The following is a 27,113-nucleotide window of genomic DNA, read 5'->3' on the forward strand; positions in this document are numbered from 1 at the left end:
TAAACCAGTTCTGCAGCGAGACACACCCTGGTCTGCCTGCCAAGTCACACACCCAGCAGTGCCCAACAGGGCCATCTTCAGCAGCGTGATCTCCCAAGGCCCTTTTCATGAAAGGGAGTGCATGCAGTTTCATGGAGTCCTCGTGCCTCTCAGGCCTGGTGAGGGCTCGCTGGAGAAAGAAACTTGATTAGATGCCTTTCAAGGAGAGGTTCCATTTGCCACTTGCCTAGTACCTGCCACTCCCCACTCAGTGCCCAGATGAGGGGCTGTCATGTAGTAGGCATGTAGCGACCCTTATTCATCTTGCTGGGATTTCAGTCAGGACTGGGAGATTCGGCAGAGCTGACCCATCACAAGGGGCACCTCGCATGTGGCTTAGCGGCTCTGCTCTACCCTCTCTAGGGGTTTAGAGAGCACAGGTGCTCTCCCAGCAAGGCTGCCGAGAATGGGGCACACAGGGCTCCAGGCGGTCGAGAATCTTCCCAAAGGGGTAGGGGTGCCTGCTTATTCAGCAGTCTGAGTCAGCATGGGAACCACTGAGGCCTGAGTCACAACAGATGGGACTTCAGCAGGGGAAGTGTCGATCCCTGCCTCCTGATTCCTCTGGGCACGGCTCCTTCTCTGAGAAGCAAGGGGTTCCACCCTGGGCTGGCCCTCCTTTCTTTTCCTGGAACACTGCTTTGAGCAGAGCAGCCCCACTGCTCAGAAGCCCTGACGTCTGGACACAGAGCAATCCCGTTTGGCCTTGGAGGAGGTGTAGTGGGTGTGCCTCACTGTGGGTCCTCAAAGGCAGAGGGACCTGCACCCACAATGCCATCACCAGCACCCCGAGACCAGCAGTGCCCACCTAGGTGAGAACTCCAGAAGGCACTTGCTGAGTGCTGCTGAACTGAAGTCGCTAAGTGTCCACCGAGAGAAGCCACAGCAGAAGCCATAAACACCTTGATGCCCAGTGCAGGCACATGTGGCCACTTGAGTTTTTTAAAGGTAAAAAAATGTAGGCGGGTGCGGTGGCTCACGCCTGTAATCTCAGCACTTTGGGAGGCTGAGGCGGGAGGATCACCAGGTCAGGAGATCGAGACCACGGTGAAACCCAGTCTCTACTAAATATACAAAAAAAAAAAAAAAAATTAGCCAGGCGCAGTGGTGGGCGCCTGTAGTCCCAGCTACTCGGGAGGCTGAGGCAGGAGAATGGTGCGAACCCAGAAAGCAGAGGTTGCAGTGAGCTGAGATCGCGCCACTGCACTCCAGCCTGGGCGACAGAGCAAGACTCTGTCTCAAAAAAAAAAAAAAAAGTAAAAGTTTTGGTGCCCATCCTCAGAGTACAGACTTCCCCAGAGGTCTGGTTAATAATGGTCAGTGTCCCTTATAAGCTTTGAAAAGCAGAAACTGTGAGCATATTTCAATCATGCCAGTATTAACAAATGTCTATGGATAACTGAGGACAACTTTTCTAAGTAGAAAATATCCCATAAAACTTTGTAGCTTGTGGGTCTTTCGGGAAGATGCTGCTTTCTCCAGTGAGGCCACAATTCTGGGATAAAGAAGGCATCTTAGCCTCTTGGGCTCCAGGCTCTAAGCCTGCCTGCAAAGGTCAGGCCCATGGCAGTTCCTAAGCCTGGTGTGGGGGCAACATGCACTTGTGCAGCCCAGTGCCTAGCCGACACCTGGTGCTCCATCAACACGCGACTATGCCAGCTCCCGCACCAGCTCCGTCTCCACTTCCTGCTCCCTGCCTATTTACTGCACTGTGGGAAAAAGCAGGTTTTCCGAAATGTTTCTCTTTTACCTTCCCCCTCTACACCTGAGAAATAGGTTTTTCTCAGCTCTGAACACTGCTAGGATGGGTTTGGAAACAAGAATCTAAGGTTTCATACACAGACATGTCTGTTTCCTTTTGGAAGGGAAATCCCTGGCAGGTGTCTGCCACTTCAGATGCAGCTCTCACAGCCCGCGTGGTGGAGGACCCCTGGCCCTCAGCCATCTCCCTTCCATGGCCCCAGAGAAGTGGAAGTCATGGTCATTCTGCCCTCCAGGAGCCCCATGTTCTGAGGTCATAGCTTCTGGCTTTCAAACCCAGAGGCTGGTTCAATTGTCCCAGTGATGGTTCATCATGAAGAGGGAAAGCTGAGGGGGCCGTTCTGATATGAAATAACTCCTGGAGTCCTGAATGATGGGCCAGCACCTCAGAAGAGCACCCCTGAGGGTCAGGAAGATCCCACTGGGCCAGATGCCCCCCACCCTCTACTGGGAAGTTGGAGGGAGAGGCTGGCTACCCCCAGAGCCACCCCATGCACTGGAACAGGAGGTGCTTCCCAGCCCTGGGAAGAGGAGAGCCAAAGGCTGGGAAGTGGCAGCATCCTGAAGGGCAGGTGCTTACCTGGCCCAGAAAAGAGGTCCCTGGAGACCCAACGGTGGAAAGAAACCACTCCTCCTGGTTACACTTTTTGTTTGTTTGCTTGTTTGAGACAGATCTGTAGTCCAGGCTGGAGTGGAGTGGTGCCATCATGGCTCACTGCAGCCTCGACCTCCTGGGCTGAAACAATCCTTCCACCTCAGCCTCTCAAGCAGATGGGACCACAGGTGCACACCACCATGCCCAGCTGATCTTTAACTGTTTTGTGAGACAGGGTCTCCCTATGTTGCCCAGGCTGGTCTCAAACTTCTGGCTTCAAGTTATCCTCCTGCCTCAGCCTCCCAGAGTGCTGGGATTACAGGTGTGAGCCACTGTGCCTGGCCTGTTAGTCAAGAATTTTACATGAAGGGAGAGACACTTGGCTGGGCCCTTCAGTGCTTGGGTAACAGATCTTACCTTCGGAAGAGGAGCATGTGTGCATGCACACTCACACACATGGACACACACTTCTATATGCACTCCCCACCTGCCCACATGGGACACACATCCCATGCCAAAGGTGGACTCAGGTAGGGAAGGTCTTTGGAAGTTGCTTGAACATATCCTGAACACCATCGCCGGTGTGGCACTTCCCAGTGTGCAAAGGGCTTCCCTGTTCATCACCTTGTGATTATCTCCCACCTGGCCAATGAGGTGGCAGGGCAGAGAGCAGCAGCTTTGTTCTGTTTGTGAGCGTATTAAGCTCAGAGAATTTTAGGCTGGTCCAAGGCCACGCAGCTAAGATGGGGCAGACCCTAAGCCAGGACTCAGGTCTTTGGTGTCTCTTACAGTGATTGTCCTCCAGCCACTCTGCTACCAGAGTCTGGTGACACAAACAAAGCCTACAGGGCAAAGAGTCTCTGTAGCTAAGGGGCCCTCTACAGAAACTCTAGCATCTCTGGCCAGTTGCTGGCCCCAACTCCTGGAAGACCCCATCCCCAGTGGTTCTAGACACAGGGGGTGCCAGCCCTTCTTCTTTGAGCCAACTGTGGGAGGTTCTTGAAGACATTTAAGAAGTGTGTAGTTGCTTACCGTGTGTCACAATTCTAATGCCCAAAGACCTGGGCTGGAAGACCATCTGTCCCAAGGGATGCCAGGCCTGTGGGCAAGGAGACCTTGTGGTCATGATAACTGCTCTGTCCTGGCCAGGACCATGAGAATGAAGGTGCAGTGAGTGATGGGAATGTGACTGTTTGGTTCCTCTCCAGCCACCCTTAGTGGTGCTCTAAACACACCACTGAACACACACAATTGGAGGTGAGTAAACAGGGACTCATGTTAAAGCTGGTACCTGAAGCTGAGCCCTGGATCTTCTGGAATTAGTCCAGTCTTGCTGAGCTTCTGGGGTAGCCAGGAAGGAAGAGGAGGGAAGGATGGGTCTCTGGCTACCCGTGAGCACCCCAACTCAGATCCCAGCACTGTGGGGCCTCCTGAGAGCTGATTAGGACCCTAGGTAGATATGAAAGAAGCTTGAGGACTTCCTGGGGGCCCTTCCAGGTTGGCCACAGAGGGCAATCCTCCTACAGGGCTCAGCACCCAGCAGGCCCTGGTGAGTCCAGAGAGCTGTAGATGCTCAGTCAGAAACATCCATCTTAAATGCGCCAGGCGTGGGGCAGGTCACCTCGGTGAGGGCAGAGAGCTCTACTTCATGGCTCTTCTCTTTGGGCCTCAGCTCTCCTACCTTGCCTGCTTTGGGAAAATTATCCTGACCGTTAGCATATGACCCGGAATCTCCCCCAAGTGCTGGCAACGCACTACTGATGGCTGTGGGGTGACTCCAGGGAAGTCAAGGACACAGCAATAACTAACATTGAAACTCATAGAAACGACTTCTTTTTCCCATTTTGATTACCACAAGGAGAAAGTCTAGCTGGGTGTTAATATGTTTATTAAATATTTGCCAACCTCTCTTTTTAAGAAAACAAAACAAAACAAAACAAAAAAACAAAACTTTTCTGCCAGGTAAAAGTACCTAGCAAGAATTAAATAATGTCATGTTTTTATTCTATTTATTATAATTGATTACCAAGGTTGTGGTTAGCCTTCATTTGTGGCAAAAGATACCGGTTTTTGTCATTTGGGTGAGTGATGTAAAGTTTCCTTTCAAAATAAATACATTGGAATAGCTGGGCATGGTGGCACGTGCCTGTAGTTCCAGCTACTTGGAAGTCTGAGGTGGGAGGATTGCTTGAACCCAGGAGTTCAAGATCAGCCTGGGCAAAATAGTGAGACCCCGTCTCTAAAATTGGCACATGCCTGTAGTTCCAGCTACTTGGAAGTCTGAGGCAGGAAGATTGCTTGAACCCAGGAGTTCAAGACCAGCCTAGGCAACATAGTGAGACCCCATCTCTAAAATAAATACATGAATAAATAAACAGGTGCACTGGAACTGATAAGTAATTCCCTTAGAAATAAGTAAATAATAGTTGGTATGATTTTGCAAAAATTGTGACAGCAGAACGCAAATGACGGAGGTCTGGGAAACATGATTGCCCGTAGTGGCAAAAGTACCATGATGTGACAGTGTGACCAGGAGCCCTCAGCCAGGAGTCAGGAGACGACGCTCCAGTCTTGGTCTCCCCTGCCTAGCTGTGCAGCCTCAGGCCATCGCCTTGCCTCTCTGAACCTCAGTTTCCCCAACTACAGCATGCCCTGTAAGCCTTCTTCTGAAGGACGGCAGTTCGGCAGTCTGCGATTCACCCCTTGCTGAAGTCACAAGCAGCCTCCTTCCCAGCCTGTCTTCATCCCCTTCCAGGCCTCACCCTTGGGCGCCCTGTGGGGGTGGGAGGGGAGGGGCTCCGGGTCTAGAGCTGCTTTTCTCCCCACCTGTGTCTCTACAGATCCCCCGTTCCCTCCCCGTGCCTGAGCTGATTTTGTTTTCAGCTGAGTTTGCTCTCCTGGGGCAGGCAGGCCTCCGTAGAGACATGCCAGGGCCCTGGGGGAGAAAGTAGAGCCCCACCCTTGCAGAGGGTGGGGACGGCTCTTCCACCCACTTGGGAATTTCTGCTGCGTTTGTCTCGATGAGTCTAGTGACAAAAGGAAGACTCTCAAACCAGAAAAAAGGCACCAGAAGATCCCCCCAGACTGTATTTTGATGACTTAATCCCATGCCCTGCTTGCTGGCTTCAAAACTTGGCCAGCAGGAGAGGCTTGGCCCACTTCTCCCCCTGTCCTTCTAGGTCCCTCCCTCTTCTTGCTCTTCACACCCCCCTCAAAGTCCACTGGGGTCCAGACTCAGTTCTGCCAGATCTATCTGTGAGGTCACAGGCAAGCCCCTATGCTTTTCTGTGGTTTGATTTCCCTGCAAATAAAATGGGAATAATAAAGCTTGGTCCACGTACTGAGCTCACAAAGACTGAAGGATCAAGTCAGGAGATGAAAACACAAGCAGTCTGTACAAGTTCAAAATGCTACACTAATTCAAGGGATTATTAAATAACCAGGTGCCGCGGGTTGGAGCACTTCTCCCTTGAGAGCTGACTGAGGACACAGTGCAGCTGAAGCAGGCCCGAAAGCCACAACCTGAGGCTCATCCAGAACCCAAGACCCCCTCCCCAGATGTCCAAGACTCAGAACGGAAGCTGCGGAAGCAAGGCTTGGAGGTCACCTGGTCCCACGCCTTCAATGACAGATGAGGAAACCGAGGCCTGGAGAGGTTTAAGTTAGCGTGTGCTGCAAAATTTAGCTTTTAATTATATCTTCTTGTGCTGTTGTTTTGTCTGTTATTTGTTTTCAACTATAGTGTAAGGACTTTAAAGACTTGTAGGTTGAGTAGATTAGTTTTTGTCAGGGCCAAAAGAAAAAAAAAAAAGCCCAAAATGAAACTCCACCAATTTCTGCTGGAGCAAAATAAAAAAGTTTATAATTATCCTTGGTTCTTCAAATCTTCTCTCTAAAGTTTCATATTAGGGGAGAAGGGGAGAGAGCAACAGCCGACTCATCCATAAGCTTCCTTCTCTGGAGAAGACAGAATTCCATTCTCTGTGGCCCGGGAATTGTCTGCCTCACAATATCTCATCAGAATGGAAGAAATCTAGCCCCAGGCCCATCCAAGCATAAGTGTTCCCAGCCTAGCCATAAACTCAGAGCTCTACACAACATGAATGGAAATGATTGAGGAAGACTTGTTGATTAGTGAAGCTAAAGGAAGGAGAACTGGCTTCTGTTGTCTCTGGGGAGAGTGGAGTTCCTTCCTGCAGACATCCTGAGAAGGATCCACTGCTGATCGCATCCTGGGGTGCCAAAGCTTGGTACTCCCCACTTGCTAAGCAGCTGCCACACTGAGTCCCTTGGCAGTGACGGGTCTCCCTGCACATCCTGACCAAATTGCCCTGGCCTTCCCTCTCCATTCCCCTACAAAGGTCCACACTGTCAGGACAGTGACTGGTGGTAGTCCGCCCTCTCCTGGGTCTGGTGCTCCTCCCTGGGGCAGGAGGATGGAGGGGCCAGCGTGCTCACTCGGCCCCGAGGAGCATTGTTGTGAGTTTGTGATGAAGGCCTGGGAGGCTTAGGGACCTCAGGAGCTGGCAACATGAAACCAGTTGCCCTCCTTTGGGGGGATGCCTATTCTTCGTAAACAGTCAGCAAGGTACTCTCAGACCACAGCCCAGACCTAGGGCCATTCCTGCTCTGCCCTCCATCCTGTCTGCTAAGGGCAGCCCTCTCTCCTTTCGCACTCAGTTCAAAGCTCAGCTCCTCCAGGAGCCGATCCCGACTTCCTGCACCTGGAGCTTGCCCTTGGAGGACATCACTTGCATTTGTTCACTGGAACCGTGTCCTCCTGCCTTTGCAAGCCCATGCTGCTGACATGGGGCCGTTCTCTGACTTCTCTCCCCAAAAGAGGGACACAGAAGCCAGACATCAGAGTTACAAGGAGGTGGTCCGAGCCACCGTCTAGTCTTGCTGATGATAAGCCTGAGGCCCAGCAGAAGAGGAGTCCCTGACCCCGTCATGGGGAACCAGCCCTCAGACCAATGTTTCTTCCTTTTCTCCACATTCTCTCTGGGCTCTAAAGGGGCCTACCTGGCTTACCCAGTCCTCAGCCAGGAGGCAGGGCCTCAACTCACCTGCCATGGAGGGGAGAGCAAGCCCAGAAAGGAAGCTCTCCGAGCTCAGCCCAACCCTAAGGGTGACAGAAGCTTCTTAGGGGAAGCAGAGCCACTCTGATGGACTGTGGCTTAGAAAGGAGGGCCCCTCCCAAGGAGTACCCAGACACCAATGTTTGCCATAGGCTTCTCCTTCAGTTTAACACAGGGAGTGTCCCAGTGGTAGCAGTTTGTCTGTGAAAGCACATGGCATGCTCCTTCCACAGGGAGGGGTGCCCCTGGAGCCGGCCCGCCCGCTCCCGCTCACTCACCTCCATTTTCTCTCAGAGGCACAACCTGTCCCTTGGCAAGTAGGATCATTGCCTCTTCTTGTTGGGGTGAGAGCCTGGGGCCCTTGTAGGACCCTCCTATCTCCCAGGACTGGGTGGGGGTGAGTCATGAGCTGGCAGCAGGGACACTGAGTTGGCAAACACATCAATTGCTCCCTCTTGGAGCAGGATCCATGCCTGCCTGGGAGTAGGAGGCTGTGGTCTACTATCAGTCCCTCACCTGGACTTTTCAAGAAAAGACAAAAGGCCCGGCAGGCACTGCCGAAGGAACCCAGCTCACACACCTGGAAAGTGGCATTTGGAGCTGAGACACGTGGTTTGGAAAGAGGGAGTTGGGTCTGTTTTAAGTTAGGGTAGTTACTCAGCAGAGCTACTTGTTGTGCCTCAGTTTCCCTATCTGTGAAGCTAAAGTAAATGAAGTCCTACCATCTTTCCATCCTGTTGCAAGGGCTAATTAACTGCTGTTTTCCTGGTGCCTGGAGTGCTCAGATGAAAGCAAAGAGGAAATTAAGAAGCTCTTATCCATCTGTAGGCTTGAAGCAAAAATCTGGGCTGGAGGAATTAACACTGCCTCTGACCCTGGAGGGACCACCACACAGACTTTAGCTATGGGGCCCTGTAGCTACTCAGAGTCAGCTCTCAAGCCACATGCAACCCTAAGTGAGTCCTTGGCTATGCTTTAGTTCAATTGCCTTGCTCCATAGTTGAGAAAGCCAGGGTCTAGAGAGGTGAAGTCCACTCCAGATCCCTCAGTTTGTAGCAGCCCAGCTGAGGCTGGAATCCACGACTCCCACTGCTGATCTGGTCTGTCACATCCATAAACCTCGTACTGCTCTTTGAGATAGGAATTTTCACCCATTTCAGAGATAAGCAAGCTGAGGTTCAGCTAGATTAAGAACTTGACTAGAGTCACACAGCTAGTTAAGGAGCAGACTTGACTAAGAGTCACACGGCTAGTGAAGTTCCTGGCCAAAGTCCAGGGCTTATTCCTCCACACCAGGCTGTCTCTGGGCATGGCCTCTGTTGACTGTGGATTGGTAAGGACAGTCTGTTTCTGCTGCTGCTAGGGTAGGAGTCCTGCCGTGTTTCTCCCTGGCAGCCCCTCTGCAGTACCTGGCCCATGGCTCTGCCCTTGTGGACACTCGCTTAGCATGGCTGTGACTGAGGGTGAACCACCAACCTGGGGAGTACTGTGTTTGGCTTTCCCATCCCCTACTGGAGTGTGATGCAACCCCAGTCCTCTCATCTGTAACAGAGGCTTCATCCACATTTCTTCAGGTCTAGGGTGGCCAAGATCAGTTCTCCTTAGGGTAAGGGCCCCTAGCACATTGTCCACAAGACTGTGTCACAATGGGATCGTCAAATACAGACATATCAGTTAGGCAAGTACAACTGAGAAGAAGCTGGAAGAAATATTTGCTAGTAAGTCCTGGGTTAAAGTGGAGAAATGGGGTCAATGAATAGGACAATGCCAAGACAATGACAGAATTATCCCTTGTTATATTCTGGGAATTCTCACTCTTAGGCATGCCAGGCTGGATTTAACTGAGTGCTTCAATGTGGCAGTCACTGTGGTCACCCTGTTCCAGACCTCCCGCTGGTGATGCCTGAGTTGTTTCCTCTCTACTGATTAGATCCTGAGCAGGGTGTTTAGGGCAATCCACTACCTAAGAACTTTTGACTTGGTAGGACTCCCAGAAGAACTGAATGCTCAGGGTGCACTTCTTGATTTGAAAATAAGTAAACCCTTTGGAGCTGAAGATGATAGACAAAAGGATTGTCATCTTAATCCAGAACCATTCCCTGGATATCAAAATTGTCCACACGCCTCAGCTTCATTGAGGACAAACCCATGTGATCAAGGCCTATTTTCAGCTTTGGAGTAGAAGGGCTGTGCCTTTCCATGGCTCCAGCTCTCTATTCCCCGCATCCTGGTCTTTGCTGACCCAGAGGAAGATATTCAAGGGACATATTACAAGGACAACTAAGATGGAACAAAAATCATCCTTTTCTCACCAGAAATACTGCAGCCTAAAGTAATTCTGCTGGGTCCCTAGCCTAGGAGAGGAGCACGTAAAGGAGGGTTGTTTTTATCACAGGAATGAGTGGGGAGACATCGTGATGGAGGGTTGCCAGATTTAACAAATAGATAGACAGGGCATGTAGTTATATTTGAATTTTACATAAGCAACAAATAATTTCTAAGTTAAGACAGGTCTCAATTATTTGGTAACCCTGCCCTGAAACCCATTAATGCTTATAGCCAAGTGAACCCAGCTTGAGTCTAGGAAGGGAAAAACAGAGCCTCTCTGCTGCCTCTTTTGAGCTAGGCTGACTCCCCATGGTGAGAGTAGGCCTGGTCGGAGGGGATGGGAAGGGAGGAAATGGAGGGATTCAGACTCATGAGTGTCTTGCAGATCCCTAAACTTTAGTGTTTAGTGTTTAGTTGTAATGTTCAAATATTGAGATTGTGGAAACCCACAGAATGGCAGTCACAAGAAGTGCAAACGTCTGGGGTAATGAAAACAAACTCCACTAGGTTAGGAGTTAGGAGGTCACAGATCTAGTCCGCTGTACCAGTAACCAGCTATGTGGCCTTCAAGGAGTAATTTCTCCTCTCTGGGCCTGCATTTCCTCAACTGTAAAATGCAAACAGTGTTGGGCTCTAATATTCCACAGGTTTGGTGCTGAGAACCAGAACAGCATAGCTGAGTATGCAGCTGAGAAATCAGGCAGCGAGGCTAAAACCTGCCCCATCTGTTGCTCCATCTCACCAGCTGCTTCCTCTCCCTGAGGTCTGTGGGACTCTGAGGTTCCAACGTTGTCCTCCAGCAGATCCTTCTGCCTGAAGGAGGAGGATGCTGGTGTGGCCAGCAGAGAGCAGAACATGGACTGGGCCAATGACTTTCTTTGGAGCAGTCTTTTATTTTCCTTAAGCCCCTAGATGCATTTTGTGTGTCACACTATCTTTGTTTTAAGTTTTATCTTATTATAAGAAAGCCTCTCTACATTCAATTTGTGATGTGAATAATCATAGATTATAAATAGTATGATGATTGTTTTTTAATTACAAGGCTATTACTGATATAGACTATAAGGTAAAACTACAAGGTACGACCATTGCTTTTTAAACATTTTTAGAGCCTTCTTTTTGGAATTGCCTACAGATCCTTTACATATTTAAATGAGATATGTACGGGAGGTGACAAAGCTTTGCTATTTGAGGATGGTTTGATATTTAGAACTAGAGTCAGATCTGAGGAGTGAGGTGCTCCAAGTGAGTAATATTGTTTCTGGTCAAACCCAGGTCATGACAATAAAGAAATGAGACTGGTTTTCTTGTCTGGCTCCTGAAATGATGCTGAAGACAGTTCTGAAATTTTAGGGGTTCTAGAAACATTCTGAACAATGGCAGTATTGGTGTTATGCTCCAGTACAAAAACTAATGCCTTTATCCTATTTGTCTGTTGACCTCTGTGATTCTAACTTGACTGCAGGTTCATCGAGGGCAAAGTCAGATTCTTTTCAACTGTGTTTCTGTAGCACGCCTCACTCACTGCTGTGCCCCAGCAATTGCTCAATACGAGTTGGCTGACCGAGTGAATATAAAGTATCTGCAGCAAATGATCCTTCATCAGCTCTCAGAAGCTCCTGAAAATATGCTGATGATGCTTGTGCAGACAAACTACACCCTCCTCCCCACCCTCCCTGCCTTCTGCTGCCATATTGGTTTCACCAGAGGGGAGGAATAACATCGTCCTGTGCCAGTTGTACCATTCATGGGAAAATCCCACAGACATAGGATTATCTCATGCCACAGATCTCTATTGCCTTTTCGCCCGCTCTCCTTCTCCCTATGTCTGGACCCCGTTTGGTTTTGCCCAGGTTTCATCTGATTATATGTCTGGCTCCAATATCAATTATTCCACTTCCTCCCTACTTGGCCTCCTCCCTCTGCCAAATCTTCATGTGTGCTCAGTTCTTCCCTCTTCCCATAGCCTCTCCTGAACTGAGAGGAGATGGGACATGCCTCAGCAGCTACCCTGCCATGAGTCATGTCTGCAGTCCTGCCAGTGAAGGAGCAAGGAGGGTTGGGTCTTAGGGTGGGGAGAAGGAAAGAGATTTTCACTGGTTGTCAGAAAATGGGCACAGGGAGGGGTGAGGACAGTTTGGGAGCATTAAAAGCTAGTGAGATGACTGAGGACTGAGTTAATTAACCAGAAGTGAAATGTTCAACATGGGCCAAATGAAGATTTTTTTTTTCTTTAGAAACACCTTCCCCAAAAGAGTTCTTTTACAGTTCTTGGTGACAAATTTCCATGGTTACATTACCCATTTGATAATACTTCACAGTTAATGTCATCTGATATCAACCCGTGAGTGAAGTAGACACACGAGTATCATCATTCCCTTTTTATGGATGAGAAAACTGAGGCCCAGAGAAATTAAACTATCTAAAGTCACAGAGCCAGAGAGGGGCAGAACTAGGACTAGAACCTAAGCCTCCTAAGCTCTGATCTGGTAACGTCATTTAAGTAAAGACATGTACCTTCTGTACTGTCAGCCTAATCATCCATTCTGGCTGCTGGTGCAGTGATCTGCCTTCCTTGGGTTTCATCTAATCCCTTTATGCTGCATTACTAAGCCATTTTCTCAATTTGGTCATCACCCTTTGTGTCAAAGCCCTTTTATTCACATCTATGCTTGATCTGTCAGCTTACTGGGCTCAGTCTGCTGGGTTTATTTTGCACTGAGTGTCGTTTGCCATCAAGAGTCAGGAAAAAAGCGAGGGAAGTAAATTCACAGCAAATCTAGTTAATTGTCTCCTTTCGTCCCCAAGCTGTACTATGTAAGAAAGACATAGCCTCCAAAAATTAGCCCCCAAAAGAACTCAGGAATGGAAGAATCAAGCAAATGACAAAAGAACACCAAACTCCTCACTCTCTCCTCTCCCCAGGACCCAGGACCTTTGACAATCAATCAGGAGTGATATCTGTGAGACATCTGTGTCTTAAAGCAAATGCTGCTGCATCCTAAGGCCCCACGAAGACAGAGCCCCAGATTCCCACAGAAAAGCAGCCTTTAATCCCTATCTGACAATGTCTTGAGGGCCTTACAAAAGAATTCCCAAGAATAATGCAGGCTAATGTTGCATCAGTGAAAGTAAATAGAATAGAATAGTCATAGAATAGAATAGTCATAGCATTTGGAGGCTAGGAGAAACCTTGGCTGTCATCTAGTCCAATACTCCTGATTTTAGAGCAGTAGGAAATTCTTGCACTGACTGGTGTGGTTGTATCCTGAGCATCTACTGCAGTGCTTGTCACAGAATTAGGGCTCAATAAATATTTGTTCAGTAAATGGATAGATAGAGTATAGTGGATTGAGATCACTTAGAAAGCAGACAGAGCCAGGATTACAGGATCTAAAATAACCTCTACCCATGTTAATTTAACAAATCATCTTAAGAATTATTGTCATCTTTTTTCATGTACATTAGTTCATTTAATCCTGAAAATAACCCCACGAAGTACTTTGTTATATCCACTTTCCATGTGAAGAAGCTGAGTCCCAAAGTTTGAAGTAACTTGCCCAAAGCCACATCTCAGTGAGTAGCAGAGTGAAAATTTGAACCCAAATGTGTCTGGATTGTCAGGCAGGCTCCACTCTAGCATGCAGTGTCATATGCAGGAGTCAGTGCAGTGGACATGTTCTCTTGGCTCTTTGACCATAGGCATAGAATGAACAGAGATGACCCTTCAGGATTTTCCTAGAAACATCTAAATTGGTCCATTAATAGACCTCAAGAATGCAAACATTTTCCAAATCCATGATCAAATCAGACCTATTGGGAAATTGACTTGTTTTTAAATGCCTTTTAAAAGTGTTTTTCCTAAAATATTCTCATTTGTGACATTCAGAAATATCCAGTCAGCCCAAATGAGATCCACCTATGAAACAATGGCCAAGTCAACAGACCTAGTCAGAGCTGATGAGCCTCAACTCACGGACCAAAGCCTACATCACTCTTTTTAGCAACTGGTGCAGGTTTTCTCCGCTATTAACCTCAAACCGTCCCCACAAGTACTCCAGGTCTTTTAGGATGGAAGCAGTTCCTTACCGGATATCCCCATGAGCCATTCCCTGCCTGGAACTTGGAGTAGTAGCTGCTCCTGCTGGTGGTCCCATAGTTGTAATTGTCAGCCAAACCATCATACATGGAACCTAGAGGAGAAAGGAGGGGATTAGGACAGGGATGGCCATGATCTTCATCCACACCTGTTCCTCAGGGCATCACTTCTGCATCCAGGTCCACTATGCCCATGGAGGAGACCAGGTCTGAGCTCCTGGAGGAGAAGGTGGGGAATGTCACCTCCATCTATCTCCACATCCTCTGCAGCCAGGACCAAGGGAAGGGCTACCACAGACTCCTGCAGGGACAGCTCTAAAACTCTCATCTGTCCCCTTCCTGGGAGCCCAGTGGCTCCGCTGCTGCTTGGGTAGGTTAACACCTACAGGTCAGGACTTGGTCTGGAGGGCCTTGGAGAATGGCCATTCCAGGCCAGGGAATCATCACTCCATGTTCCACAAGGATAAGATTCCCACTCGGGGGAGACAGGCAGGATCCCGACATTCTCAGTCCGGCAGCAACAGCTGATTAGAAACTGATTCGGGGCAGGACTCTGGATTCAAATCTCAGCCCAGCCCCTACCAGTGACCAAACTTCCTCCCATTCTTTCACCTCCAACATACTCTGGCTGGTGAAGGGGGAGCGGCGATCAACCTCAAAGGCCCAGTGAGGATTAATTAATGTTTTCGGAGTGCTTGGAGACCCACAAATGACAGGCTCCGCAGGAGGACAGAGTGTCATTAGGGTTATTAGTGGCAAAGTGGCTTTGCATCACAGAAAACAGAGCTGGATTTGGGGCTCCTAGTGGGGCCACCCCCCTCTTCTCCCTTTCACTGGCCAGCCGGGAGACCCTAAGGGACAGCCTCGACTCTGCACAAGCTGGTCTGTTCACTGTCCTGCTGTCCTTGAAATATGGCCAATGGTGACAGGCTCACCACTTTGCTCACATCTCCCTCCATGCCAAACATGCCTTCCTTCCTCGGCCACTACCTTCTAATCTTGCTCATATTTTGAAGCCAAGCTCAAGACCTCACCCACTCCAGGAAGCCCTTTCTGACCAGCTCTGCACAAGGCAATCTCTCCTGCCTCTAAACACATACTGTCCTACTCTTGGTAGCCCAAGTCTCATTCTGCCCTGCATCCCATTCTCTCAACTATACTGGGAGCTCCACGAGGAGCAAGCCATGGCTCCTTGGCCTGCCCCACACTCTTGTTAAGTGATGGCCTTGGGGGATGAGGGTGAGTAGGATCCAGTGAGAGCCTCCTAAGAGGGATATGCACTCCTTTTCTGTAAAGCGATGGTCAGACTCCCCCATCAGAAACCCCGTCTAGGGGGAAGAGAGCTGAGCAGTGATCTCACCTGGCCAAGGTAGCTCCTCCCCGTCTGCCACACCCACTTAGGCTCCCCAGCCATTGCCTGGGGGAGCAGGGCTGGAATATCTGAGCTGGGAGTAGAGGGGATAGCCGAGGGGCAGCTTTGGAATGAGGCAGGGATCCCCACCTGGTGCCACCTCCCCTGTCCAGCGCCAGGTCACCACCCATAGCCCACAGCAGAGAGTGCTGCCCGATTCCCTGCACCCCTCCACCATGGACATTAGGGGTCTCAAGCTGTGGCAGACACAGCTTGCCCTGGGGCCTAGCAGTGTTGATATTTGTCCTGGTTCTGGCACCTGGGCAAGTCACTTGCTCTCTCTGAGCCTCAGTGTCCTCTTCTGTCAAAAGAAAGGGTTGGCCTCTTACCTCCCATAGGCCCTGTACAGTTCCACTGTTCTGTGGTGGTGTGATGACAGTGACACGTGCCTGACTGCATTCAGAGGAGCCGACTCCTCCTCTCCAGAGACACAGCTCAGCTTACCAGGAAGAAGGGCAGACATCAAAGGCCACACTACCGCCTCGTTGGCCACCTGCCTCAGGGTCCTCTGAGAGGCCTCCCCTATACTCCAGGCCCAGCCCTGACTCCGGAAGGGCCATCTGCCTATGAGCAACATCCTGGGACTCTGCCGTGTGGGCCATTGAACCTCTGGCTTCCTCCAAGCTCCCTGTGGAGTCCACACAGCTCTTCCTCCACCTTTCTCCAGGAACCGCTCCTCTGGCAAGACTGTCCTTATCAGGAAGAGGCTGGAGGCAATCTCGTGGGCTCAGTCACTCAGGACTGGTGCTCCCGAGGAAGGGGGCTGCAGCCAGGCACACTCATAGTCAGGACCCTAGGTGGCCAACCGCCAGGTCTTGTCTGCCTCCCTTCCACCCAGCCCACTTCAATCATTCTTCCAAGGTTTGATAGGATAGAGTTCACTTGGCTCTGGCCCTGTGAGCAGGTATTTCTCACCAAAGGTCAGGTGTGGGTCAGCCAGCTGCTTCTGGGTGGAAAATTTGGGGTGGTGACAAACAGAACTCTATGGAGCACCGGGGAGGCCTCCTGCTATGAGAAGCAGCCCAGTGGGGGCTTGCACCAGGGCCTCCTTGCCCATCTTCTGGGAGAGAACCTGTCAGCATGACGCTGCTCTCCCCCTGGGTCCTCAGATGAACCATCTCCTCCTGCCACACCCTGCACCTGCCTGCCTCCCTCTCATACGCTGTTCTCTGTGTGAAGGTAGAGGCCTCCCTGCCATGGAGGTGGCAGTGGACACACAGACACATGGAGGAAGAGGCCAGAATGCCCTACAGTTCCCAAAGCCAGTCCCCATGTCCAGCATGAACTCTGGTAAAAGCAGGTGTGACTGTCACTCACTTGTGGCCTGCAGGCACTTCCAGGCAGTTCCTGAAGGCATATCCTAAGACCTATCTGTAGTTGGGGTCTGCTTGGCTCTGGTGAGAATGAGGGTAACATCACACTTGCCTGCACTGGTGATCTGGAAGAAGGTGACAGTATTTGGGGCGGAGGTGGTGAGAGAGGGGAGGAGTCCATAGTTGTCACCCACCTGAAATCACAGCTCGAGGTGTGCCAGATAACCAAGGAGTACTGGGGGCACGTGTGCTCTGTCTGTAAGAGGACTGCTCCCACAACAAAAGTGATTTTCCCCTCTCTTGACCCTGGGGTGTCTGGCTGGTAAGCAATGCCCTCTAAAGGTCAAGTTCAACAGCAAGAGCATGGGCTTCTAATGAGTGTAGTGGTGCTAGCTCACTCTTCCACTTGGTCCCCGATGTCTCTAGAATGCACTTCTAGGAAGCCTTTCCTGATGAATGACGCCTACTCCCATCTCCATCTCACGCCCATACAAGTCTCCACCACCATGTACTTTGGACACTCTCTGAAGTGCGAACCATGTCTTTCTTTCCCTGGGACCTTGAGCTCAGATCACTGCCCCAGCTGGGTCTGGGCCTGACTGGCCTGAGCTGGTTCTTTGCATCAGTGACCTCTTCTCCCTTGCCCAACCCTTGTGGTGAATGTGCTCTGATGCCTGGTGCTTAGAGGCTTAGAATGGGGTCAGGCTCTCCTCCCACTCAAAGAGGTCCCTGGTGAGTAGGGTAAACCAGGAAGACAGGAGGGCTGCTGCAGCTCTCAAATACCCAAGGCCACCTCCTTGAGGAGGATTCTTAGTTCCTGGGGAATGGGGGAGGGGCTAGTTCCCAGCTCACCCCACAGAATCACTCCTATCCTCCAGCTAAGCATCTGCTTTGCCCCTCTTCTCCTCAGATGGGTGCATGCACCATAAGCAGGGATGTGGTGGCTTCTCGGTGACACTGACATTGTGCCCAACCTATGTGCCATCCTCAGGAAGCATCTGCCCACCCACAGAACCCCAAGGTCAAGGAGCAAGTGCCTCAGAGCATCTGCCACTTTCCCAGGTATACAAGCAACACAACCTGCTCTGTGCACATAGCTTGTCCGATTTTACGATCGTGTTTTAGGGTGTAAAACCATCTCAGAAAATCTGCCGCTCAGGTAACCAGTGTCCTGGCACACTGCTTCCCTTTAGTGCCTTAGACAACGACAGGTTGATTCTTTCTTGTGTCATTGGTGCAACTCAAGCTTTCTCACCTACAAAACCTTTGAAACTGGAGGCAGCTTCTTCTTTAGGATGAGTGGAAATCTCTCTCCAGTAGGGGCAGGTGAGCCTTTGCAGGGATGACTCATCCTCTTCCACCTCCAAGCTTTCAAACAGGTCACACTTACTGCACCTGAAACATTCTTTCTCTTCTTCTCCAACCCTCCCCTTGCATTCAAACCTTGCACAAAAATCAGCTTCTCCTAAAGATGACCCCACCCAGCTCTGAGCACTCCAAACTTGCCAGCATAACCACGTCAGCACTCAATCCAGCAGCTGACTCTGCACTGGCTTGTGGGCTCCTTGGAGTGTGGCTTCTGTACACTGTGTGTGTGTGTGTGTGTGTGTGTGTGTGTCTGTGTGTGTATGCATGCGTGCACTCCTCCCAGAAGGTAGGGCCTGGGTCTCCCCAACCAAGCTGGGAGCTCCCTGAAGCAAGGAATCTTCACCTTTGGTAGATCCACACTCCACACCCCCAATCCCAGGCCCGGGTTCTACATAGAGAAGGCTCTCAGGACATCAGCCTTCCTGCAGACAGAGGTCATAGGGAAACCCGCTTTCTCCACTTTCCCTCCCCTCAAATCCTCCTCCTTTGTCACAGGGCAAGCTGCTCGGAACAGATTCTTGCTGACTCTGTCTCCCTTAAGGCCGATGCTTCTTCTAGTATATTCTATATTTGAATAAAGCCCACCTGTCCCTCAGCATGAAAAGCTTGAGAAAGGAAGCTCATTTTCTTTTGGTCTTGAAAATGCCTTTACTTCACCCTCTGAAATCTTTCACCCATGGTACCCAGAAAAGCTAGGCCCACAGCAATAGGAATTTAAATGAGATAACAAGAACTGCCAGGAAGCTACTGCTGAGACAATAACCTCAGAGGCGTTTCGGAGTGGGCAGGAGTGGACTGTGTCTGCGGGATGGTTCCAGCTCCTGGAGGGAGGACTCGCCGGCCAGCCTCCTGCCCCCTCTGCTGGGCTGCTGGGAGCAACGTGGGCATGCCTCCCCAACTCGGCAGCTTCTAGGAGATGGGGAGAGCAAGGAGTTCAGCACAGCCTCACTGAGCACTTTGGTGTGGCTCTTGACTTTTTCCTGGGTGTACGTACTGAACAGAAATGCTGAAACAAACTGGGTTGCTGTGGCCTGTGTTCTTTCTTCTCCCTCTCCAGCCCATGTGACTCCCTCAGGCTCTGCTGGGACGCGTTCAGACCCAGCTCTGCCACAATCCTGCTGCTCTTTCGGCAGATCTGTTCATGGCCACCACCAAGCCTGAGGACTGGGCAGAGCGTGGGAGCATCCTGTGGGGACAGGATGGGCGCGAGGGGGCAGGGTGGTGAGTTAGAGTGGGCAAGGGTCGATGGGTTCAGGTGGGGTTCAGAGTCAAAGGCTCTCGCCAGCAACTACTACATTAAGTGTGCAAGTGTGTGTGTGTGTGTGTGTGTATGAGAGAAAGACATGGGTGTATGTCACTGTATAGGGGTGATCCCCCATGCTGGAGCTATGTGAGTGAAGGACAGGGACTAGAACAGTGGTTCTCCAACTTGGCTACACATGAGAATCACCTGGGAGTTTCTGAAGCCCTGATGCCCACGCCATCCTTCATACTCACTAAGTCAGAATCTCTGGGGGTGGGACTCAGGCATTTGCGTTGTTTTAAATTTCCAGGTGATTCCAATATGTAGCCAAGTTTGAGAAGAGTGGATGAGAAGACTTTTTAATATGTTAGGATGTTTACAAGAGAGACACGATGAGTGGCATGCCTTGAGGGGAAGAGCTTTTTGGCAGTACAGTTGCTGGCGGTCTGGGCAAATAGTTTGCAGAGCTAGAGAGTTATAAAATCTATTTCCAAAGAGTGTTACCATTGCAAAGCACTTTGGAGATGATCTAATCCAACCTCTGACAGCTGCAGAGACTCAAAGAGAGGCAGCGACTTGTCCAAGATCGCACACCAGGTAGATGCTAGGCTGGGCTTCTGACACAGCACAGCTGCAAGGACACACATGTACACACACGTAACATAAGTGTGTGCATGTTATGTGTGTGTACGTGTGTGCATGTGTGGGTGTGTGGATTCATGTGTGGGGTGTATTTTGTATACATGCGTATATGCATGTGTGACCTATGTGTGTATACATGTGTGCGCATGTGTCCAGCGTATGCCTAGAAGGAACTTCACATGAAGATATCTAACATTCCTCCATTTTATTTTGTTCAAACATTACACACATTTTAAGGGTCACGGCCCATCACAGAAGCGCTTCCCAGATTTCTAAACCTAGAACAATTGGCACATTGATACTTCCAATGGTATGGGGTTGGGGGAGGAATTTGTACTTTTAAAAAATCTCTACCAAGGAGCAGGATCCAGAGAAGCGCTTTTGCTGCGAAACACCCTAGAATACCCAGCATTTTTGCATGTGTTGTAACAGGCCAGCGGAAATCCTGGCTAAAACTCCAACTTCAAGCCAAGGTACATTGTAAAGAGACAAGAATTGGTTCATTTGAAGTTTAATTAGTATGTTTTGCCAATGGAACAAGCTAAAGCACACATAGCCATTACCATCTGCAATGTCAGCTTCGGTCCCAAGAAAACAAGCCCAGAAGTGACGTCTGTGGTCAGGAAAGGACAACTTTCTAGAGACTCTAATGAGCAGAACATTCACTCGGGCAGAGGCTCATGCTGAGACACAGTCAAACACAAATACAAAAAGCCATCAAAGTGGGGGCTCCTGAGGCGAGCTCCTTCACTGTGCAGGCTGCGGAGTTCATGCAAGCGTGCCCTCCTCTTCCCTGACGAGGGCTGAATAGACACAGGAACTACAGAAAGGGAGCAGGCACCTCCCCTGGCCCAATGTTGCCTCCAGCCCCTATCTCTGATCAGAGAGAAATAGAGGCTTAGCAATTTTAGATGGGAAACAGTACTTCTACGAAGAAGGGAGAAAGAATTTCAGGACAAAGGCTGAAATAAAAAATCATGGATGGCTAAGCAGGCAGTGAGACAAAGCAGGCAATGGTGCTGGTGTTGTTAGGACTTCCCTGTAGGAGACAGGACAGGTGAAAGGAAGCTCCTTTCACTGAACTGGGTATGATCTGTGTTCACAAATGAGATTTAGGTTCAGCTTTAGGAAGAGATTCCAAGTGAAGTTATAAAGATCTGGAAGGTGGTTAAGTGTTTCCTTCCCCATCCTCAGGGAGGTCGTTTCCCTAGCAAAGATCTTTTGCTGGGTGGTGACATCCCCCTCGGTTTCCCCTTGCCTCCCACACAGTCTGGGAAGAAAAGGAGGCCAGACACCCTGAGGCACACAGGGACAGCCTGAAAACACAGGGGAGCAATACTTTAGGGGCAGTTCAAGATGGGTAGGCAGGTTCAGAGTAACCTTCTGCAAGGTCTCCAGGCCATAGAGGCCACCTTCTTCCTGCCCGGGGCCTTCATGACCAGGGCAAGATGCCTGTCTGATCTGTGGCATTTCAGGGAGGGCATGAGTGCAGACAGGCATTTGGTGACAGGCTCCAGGGGCCCTTCTTCCAGCCCTCGGTGGCTCAATACTCCCTCAGTGACAAGAGAGAAAAGAGCACTAGTGGAGAGGAACTGAGAAGCCACTTCTCTCACAGGACCAAGGATGGCTGGTCCTGACTGTCCTTCCTGGGGTACAAGGAGCAGTGGCTACTCTTCCAGGCAACCTGTGGGGTATGGCTGGCCCTTCTTAACTAGGGAAACTTTGGATGGGATTCAAGGGGCTCAAGAAGACCCTAGGCGAACTGACTCTGCTCTTGGGAGGGACTAAAGGAGAATTTGAATCTGTCCAGGGAGCGAGAGAAAACGCCTGGGGCACGGTCCTTCCGCAGCTACCAGCTCATTCCATTCCAGGAACCAAGGCAGGCTCCTGACAGGTAAACCAGCATAAGAAAGAGGGAGCAGAATGAGTAGAGGTGGCCGCAGAGCAAATAGGGGACGCTTGGGCGTTTCTGATGGAGAGGACAAGGAAATCTGATGAAAACTAAGCCAGATAAACCAGAAACACCAGCTCCAAGTGACCAAACCACCTCTTCCAGCAAGGATGCCTCTGGGGAAATCAGCCTCCTTTAGGAACCTCCGCAGAGTCTGAGGGTAGAGGGGACATGCCCACAGGGCCAGACCTTGGAGTTTCTGGAGAGGTAGCCATCAGCATCAACCTTCCCCCAATGAAGCCCCCTGGGGGACCTTGGGAGGAAAAACAAAGAGGGAACAAAGGAGACCTTATCAGATAGAAGTTCCCCACAAAGACCAAGCCCAGAAAGTGCACTTCAGGCTGACAGACACTCAGCCGATATCCCGATAGGTGGGAGGAAGAAGGGGTCCTTGGGGCACCCAGGGCGGGTTTCAGTTTTCTGGAGTTGTGAGCCAAGAGCTCAGGCTGGGATGGAGTGGGAGTGGGAAGGGGACAGCCAAGTCTTGTGCAGAGAGGAGAGTAGGTTAAGCTGTGCTCTGGGCTGTAGCCAGAAATGGGGGCACTTTGTTCTTCCAAACCTACTTCTAAAGAGGCTAGGAGGCACCTACCAAGGCACCAAATAAAAGGGAAGGAGGCGGCCGGGCGCGGTGGCTCACGCTTGTAATCCCAGAACTTTAGGAGCCCGAGGCGGGCGGATCACGAGGTCAGGAGATCGAGACCACGGTGAAACCCCGTCTCTACTAAAAATACAAAAAATTAGCCAGGCGTGGTGGCGGGCGCCTGTAGTCCCAGCTACTCAGAGAGGCTGAGGCAGGAGAATGGCGTCAACCCGGGAGGCGGAGCTTGCAGTGAGCCGAGATCGCGCCACTGCACTCCAGCCTGGGCGACAGAGCGAGACTCCGTCTCAAAAAAAGGGGAAGGAGGCAAGTGCTCTGGAGGCGGCATGACCTTGAGTGGAAATGTGACGAGAGGAGCCTGGAACCCACACAAAGGCAAAGAACACACAGAGAAGCAAAGGCCTTTAGGTCTGGGGCCCAGGAAGTCCTCTGCCGGCCATTTTCCTTCCCTCGGCTCTACAAGGGGCAGCTCAGGAATGGGGGCTAGGGAGTGGGTGGGAGGACAGAAGCCACAGGTAGAAAGTGTGATGTGTGTGTGTGTGTGTGTGTGTGTGTGTGTGTGTGTGGTGGGAGAAGGGCCAGGGTCGGTTTCTTTTGTCTCCTTCCACCTTATTACTCGCTGCCCCTCACTCTCTCCTAAGGCCTGTCTTAATAAATAAGTCTTGGTTGACCTGTACTGGTTGGTAGTGAAGTCTTTATTAGCATTTTACTAAACTTAGCTAAATAAAATAAGTAAATAAATAAACAAGTGGAATCTTTGCTCACTTGTGTGTCATTCTTACCAGGCATCCTTTGTATTAAAGTGTTTATTTGGTCTATAAGCTCTCCCCTGTCAGGTACTGCCCCTTCCTCATTGAGTTTCCTGGGTGCTGCCCCTTTCTCCCAGGTTCTCCCAGTCATGGGATCTGGCCTCTCAGAGGCTGGAGGAGGGGGTGCCAGGCCCGGGATCCAGCTTGGAAAAGTGCCCGTGAGGGCTCAGCTGGAGGTCTCCCTGGGGCCTAGGGGGATTTCCAACTTGCCATTCCCTACTCTCCCCATGAAACACTTGTTTCTACCTAAGCTGGTAAGAAGAATCCAGAGGGAAAGAGGACTTCTGCATTGGCTATTCGGGAAAGAAAGCATCCCTGACCCCCTTCCCTGTCGTCAAGGGACCCACTGGCCCTGGGGCCCCTTCCAACTAGACTAGCCTCTTTCAGGAGGCTCCCGATAAAGTGCCCTGGAGTTCCAGGGCCTCATCCCTGCTCCCTGTGCCACTTCCCCGTCCCGCAGCGCCTCTCCTGAGCTGCACTCCTGTCTCAGCGACTCCCTCACCCCGCTCGCGGATACACACGCACGGCCCCACAGGGACTGGGGTTCCCCTTGGCCTGGACGCTGGGCATCAGCCGCCAGCTGAAGGCCAGGAGATCAAGCCCAGGAAGGGTGAAGGGTGGCCCACAACCGTTTGCGAGCGCGGGGACCATGGGCCCCAGGACAGCCGGGGTGAGACAGGATGCAGGGCAGATCCCTAGAGCAGCATCCGAAAGAGAAAGCCGTCCAGACCCAGGGCTCAGGGACAGGAGAACCGCTCGCGGGGGATCCTCAACCTCCTGGCACGCTGGGAGATGCTCCTGGCTGTGTCCCGGTGAAACACCCATCCTTGCCCACTAGCGCGCCATCGAGCTCGTGGGGCCGTCGAGCCAGCCTCGGGTCGCGCTTCCACCTGCTCGGAACCGGCTGGGAGCTCGGCTGCTCGCACTAGGTGCGTAGACCGTAGACCCTGCCTGGGGCCGGCAGCCCCTCGCCTCCCCTCACCCCCTGGGATGCGTGCGTCCCTTGGTCCCTGCCGCTGGGCCAGGGCGCTCTGGAAAGGGGCGCACGGACCACGCGGGGGCCGAGCCTTTACCTCGATTGGAGTGGCTCAGGGTGGACGACTGGGAAGACTTGGACTTCTGCCGCTTGACCGTCATCATCACCTGCTCCTGCACGCGCTGCCTGCCAGACGTGCCTGTTTTCATCTTTTGATCCGACGGCAAAGCCAACGTGGAGTTGTCCTGGTCCTGGAAGCATTCGTAGGCCAAGGCGGTCTTGAGCGGCGAGTGGTTCATGGTGGCGGGAGGCGGGTGGCGCGCGGCCGGGGCCTGGGAGAGCAGAGAGGCGAGGCGAGGTGCGGTGCAGCGGGCGGGCAGGAGCGTGCTCTTCTCGCTCTCAGCGGCTCCCTACGGCCATAGAATGCGTGGTCCGCGTGAGGGCTCCCGGCAGCTGCTCCTGGCGCTTTCACCCTGATTCGTCCCTCTCTGGCACTGGCGAGGCCCGCCCTCCGTCAGACAGGATATACCACCCCTGCCCTGCACCACCCACTCCACCGGGCCGCTCGCTGCTGCCGCTCAGACGCGGAGCTGCAGGGCACTGCTGCTGCGGAGCCAGCGCTCTTGGGGGCAGGGCTGCGACTCCCCTGTGTGGGACGCTGGGCGCCTTCCTGCTCGCTCTTCCTTTCTCTCCCTTCCCTCTCCCCATGAGCAAGAAACGTCTCAAGCCTTGAGGCCCCAGGGAGACGCCCCTCTGTCCTGTTCTGCCGGCTCACTGAGAAAGCATGTGCTCAGCTCAGGAACCAAGGGAGACTTCTCTCTAGGAAAAAAGGAGTCTTTCTTCACCAGGCTGCCCAGGAGAGCCAGGCGTCCATCTCCCCCTGTACTGAGGTCCTGGCAGAGACCAGCCCTGGCGATGGAGGCTCCCGGGCTGATGGCAGAACCATAGCTCTTGCTCCAAAGGAGTGCTCCATCTTATGGGGGTAACCCAGTCTACTCTAAAGCAGCTGCCTCTGAAGAAAGTGGCGTAGGGGCAGGAAGGCCACATCAAAGAGCAGACCTGAGATATCAGACCACACAGTGGGTACGCCTTGGTAAAACTGGTGGTTATTTGTTGTTCATGAGTATACCCCGGTAAAACACCACGTGAACAGAGCATCCTCTCTGAAACTCCACTATAGCCTCTGAAACAATGCCTGGCACACATAATATTAGGCACTTAATAAAAAATATTTTAAATAGGTGAATACATGAATGCTAGTTAATTTAAGGTAAATTAAATCTCACTTGGATCCTAACCAGATCCTCACTGAAAAATTGAAAAGCTGCTTTACCCTGAAATTTCACTCTGGACTTACTATGCTGGGACCACTGTGTGCATTCCCCTGTATACACTCACACCCCTGGGGACACATGTGCAGTGAAGCTTCATTCATGTAGCATCCTCTCCAGGCATGGAGGGAGCCCACATCAGTGAATTTGGTGTGTAACAGGAGCTGAGTGTTTTTTTTTTTTTAAAGTATTTACTTTGATGGAAATCTTTCTAAAAGGTATCACATTCTGTTTTGCCTCCTAAAGCAAACAACACTGAACATATGTGCTGTACTTCTTGATGCCCTGGGTTTCTCATTCTGGACATCCATTACTGAACTGTGTAGTCGTGCAGTCTGGTCAGCTTCTTAATTTTGGGGCTTCCACCAGCTGTGTGACACTATCACGGCCGTCACTCTTGCTGTCATTTGAGGCTGCCACTCACAGCTCACATGCTTTACTTTTAGTTTGCTCTTCTAATCTACAGAGGAAAGGACAATCAGAAATCTATTCTTTTTGGGAATTTTATGTCAAGGAAGGATCAAGAAGATTGAATGTCTCAGGGACCACATGAAGGTCACTCACGCAATTCCTGAGTTGTGGATGTTACATGTGGGGAGCCCCAACTTTCCCAAGGAAGGTATTCCTAGTAGCAATTTGCAGAGCAGATTATTGTAAAGCAGATTATAGTTTCCAACAGAAACAGTTTTATTATTGAGGGCTTTGTCCCTAAGAACTTAACCTCAAGTAAACCAGAGATGTGATCAAAAATATGTCATAGATGTGTACAAAACACCTGTAAACCTCTATTATCACTTCATATTGTAAGATTCTGCCTCTAGCCATAGACCGCCAGGACTGGACAGAGCCTTGGACTTCATCCAGCCAAGCACTGCATTTCACTGATTAGGAGAGGAGGTAGCTTGCTTGCAATGCCCCAGTTAATATGTGGCAAAGCCTGCACCCTAACCAGGCCTTGTGAATCCTGGCACAGTGCTCATTCCACCACATCATCCAGTTTCTCTTATAAAAGTCCTATAAAATGGACATTAAAGTACAGTGCACACCGATTATATAAGGGCCCCAATGTACTATAAAGTATACACGGCAGCATATAAAAATACAATTCCATTGTATCACACATTTGGCCTATCTAAAAACTAATATGCTAGCCATAATAAATGTTAATTACATCTTTAAATAACGATAATTTTCCTATTCTAGGATATAGAAGGGCCCTGAAGGAGGGGATTAGAGTAGCTCATCTTCCTATAAAAGGCAAGTCCATGGAAGCCGAACTGATTATCTTTAAAATCGTTTCCAGGTATGAAGTTCAGTTTTTCTAGCTACTTCTCTACTATGTTAATATTAACATTATTTTGACATATTGATAGGAATAGCCAACATTTAGTATGCTCCTCCAAACACCATGCCCACCAACCAGGCATGGTTCTGAGCCCTGTACGTGAACCACATCATTTAAATCCTTACAAGACCCTACGAGGTGGGCACCATCGCCCTTCTTTTTCAGATGAGGAAACTGAAGTTCCATGAGGCCACCCAGCTGGCAATAGGCAGACAAGGCAACCACAA

At 50.8% G+C, this 27,113-nt stretch overlaps 1 protein-coding gene across 1 annotated transcript in view; it reads right to left on the reverse strand.

The window, feature by feature from the left end:
• PKP1 (plakophilin 1) overlaps positions 1-27,113 on the reverse strand; it is a 57,905-nt gene that overhangs the window by 24,282 nt on the left and 6,510 nt on the right. The window contains exons 2-4 of the mRNA XM_032137009.2: positions 25,861-26,001; positions 24,308-24,620; positions 13,891-13,994 (exon numbers count right to left, since the gene is read on the reverse strand). Coding sequence (XP_031992900.1) covers positions 13,891-13,994; positions 24,308-24,509 — 306 coding nt within the window. The 5' untranslated portion in view covers positions 24,510-24,620; positions 25,861-26,001. The remainder of the gene's footprint in view (positions 1-13,890; positions 13,995-24,307; positions 24,621-25,860; positions 26,002-27,113) is intronic.

This window comes from Hylobates moloch, unplaced genomic scaffold (genome assembly GCF_009828535.3).
Source record: "Hylobates moloch isolate HMO894 unplaced genomic scaffold, HMol_V3 SCAFFOLD_18, whole genome shotgun sequence".
NCBI lineage: Eukaryota > Metazoa > Chordata > Mammalia > Primates > Hylobatidae > Hylobates > Hylobates moloch.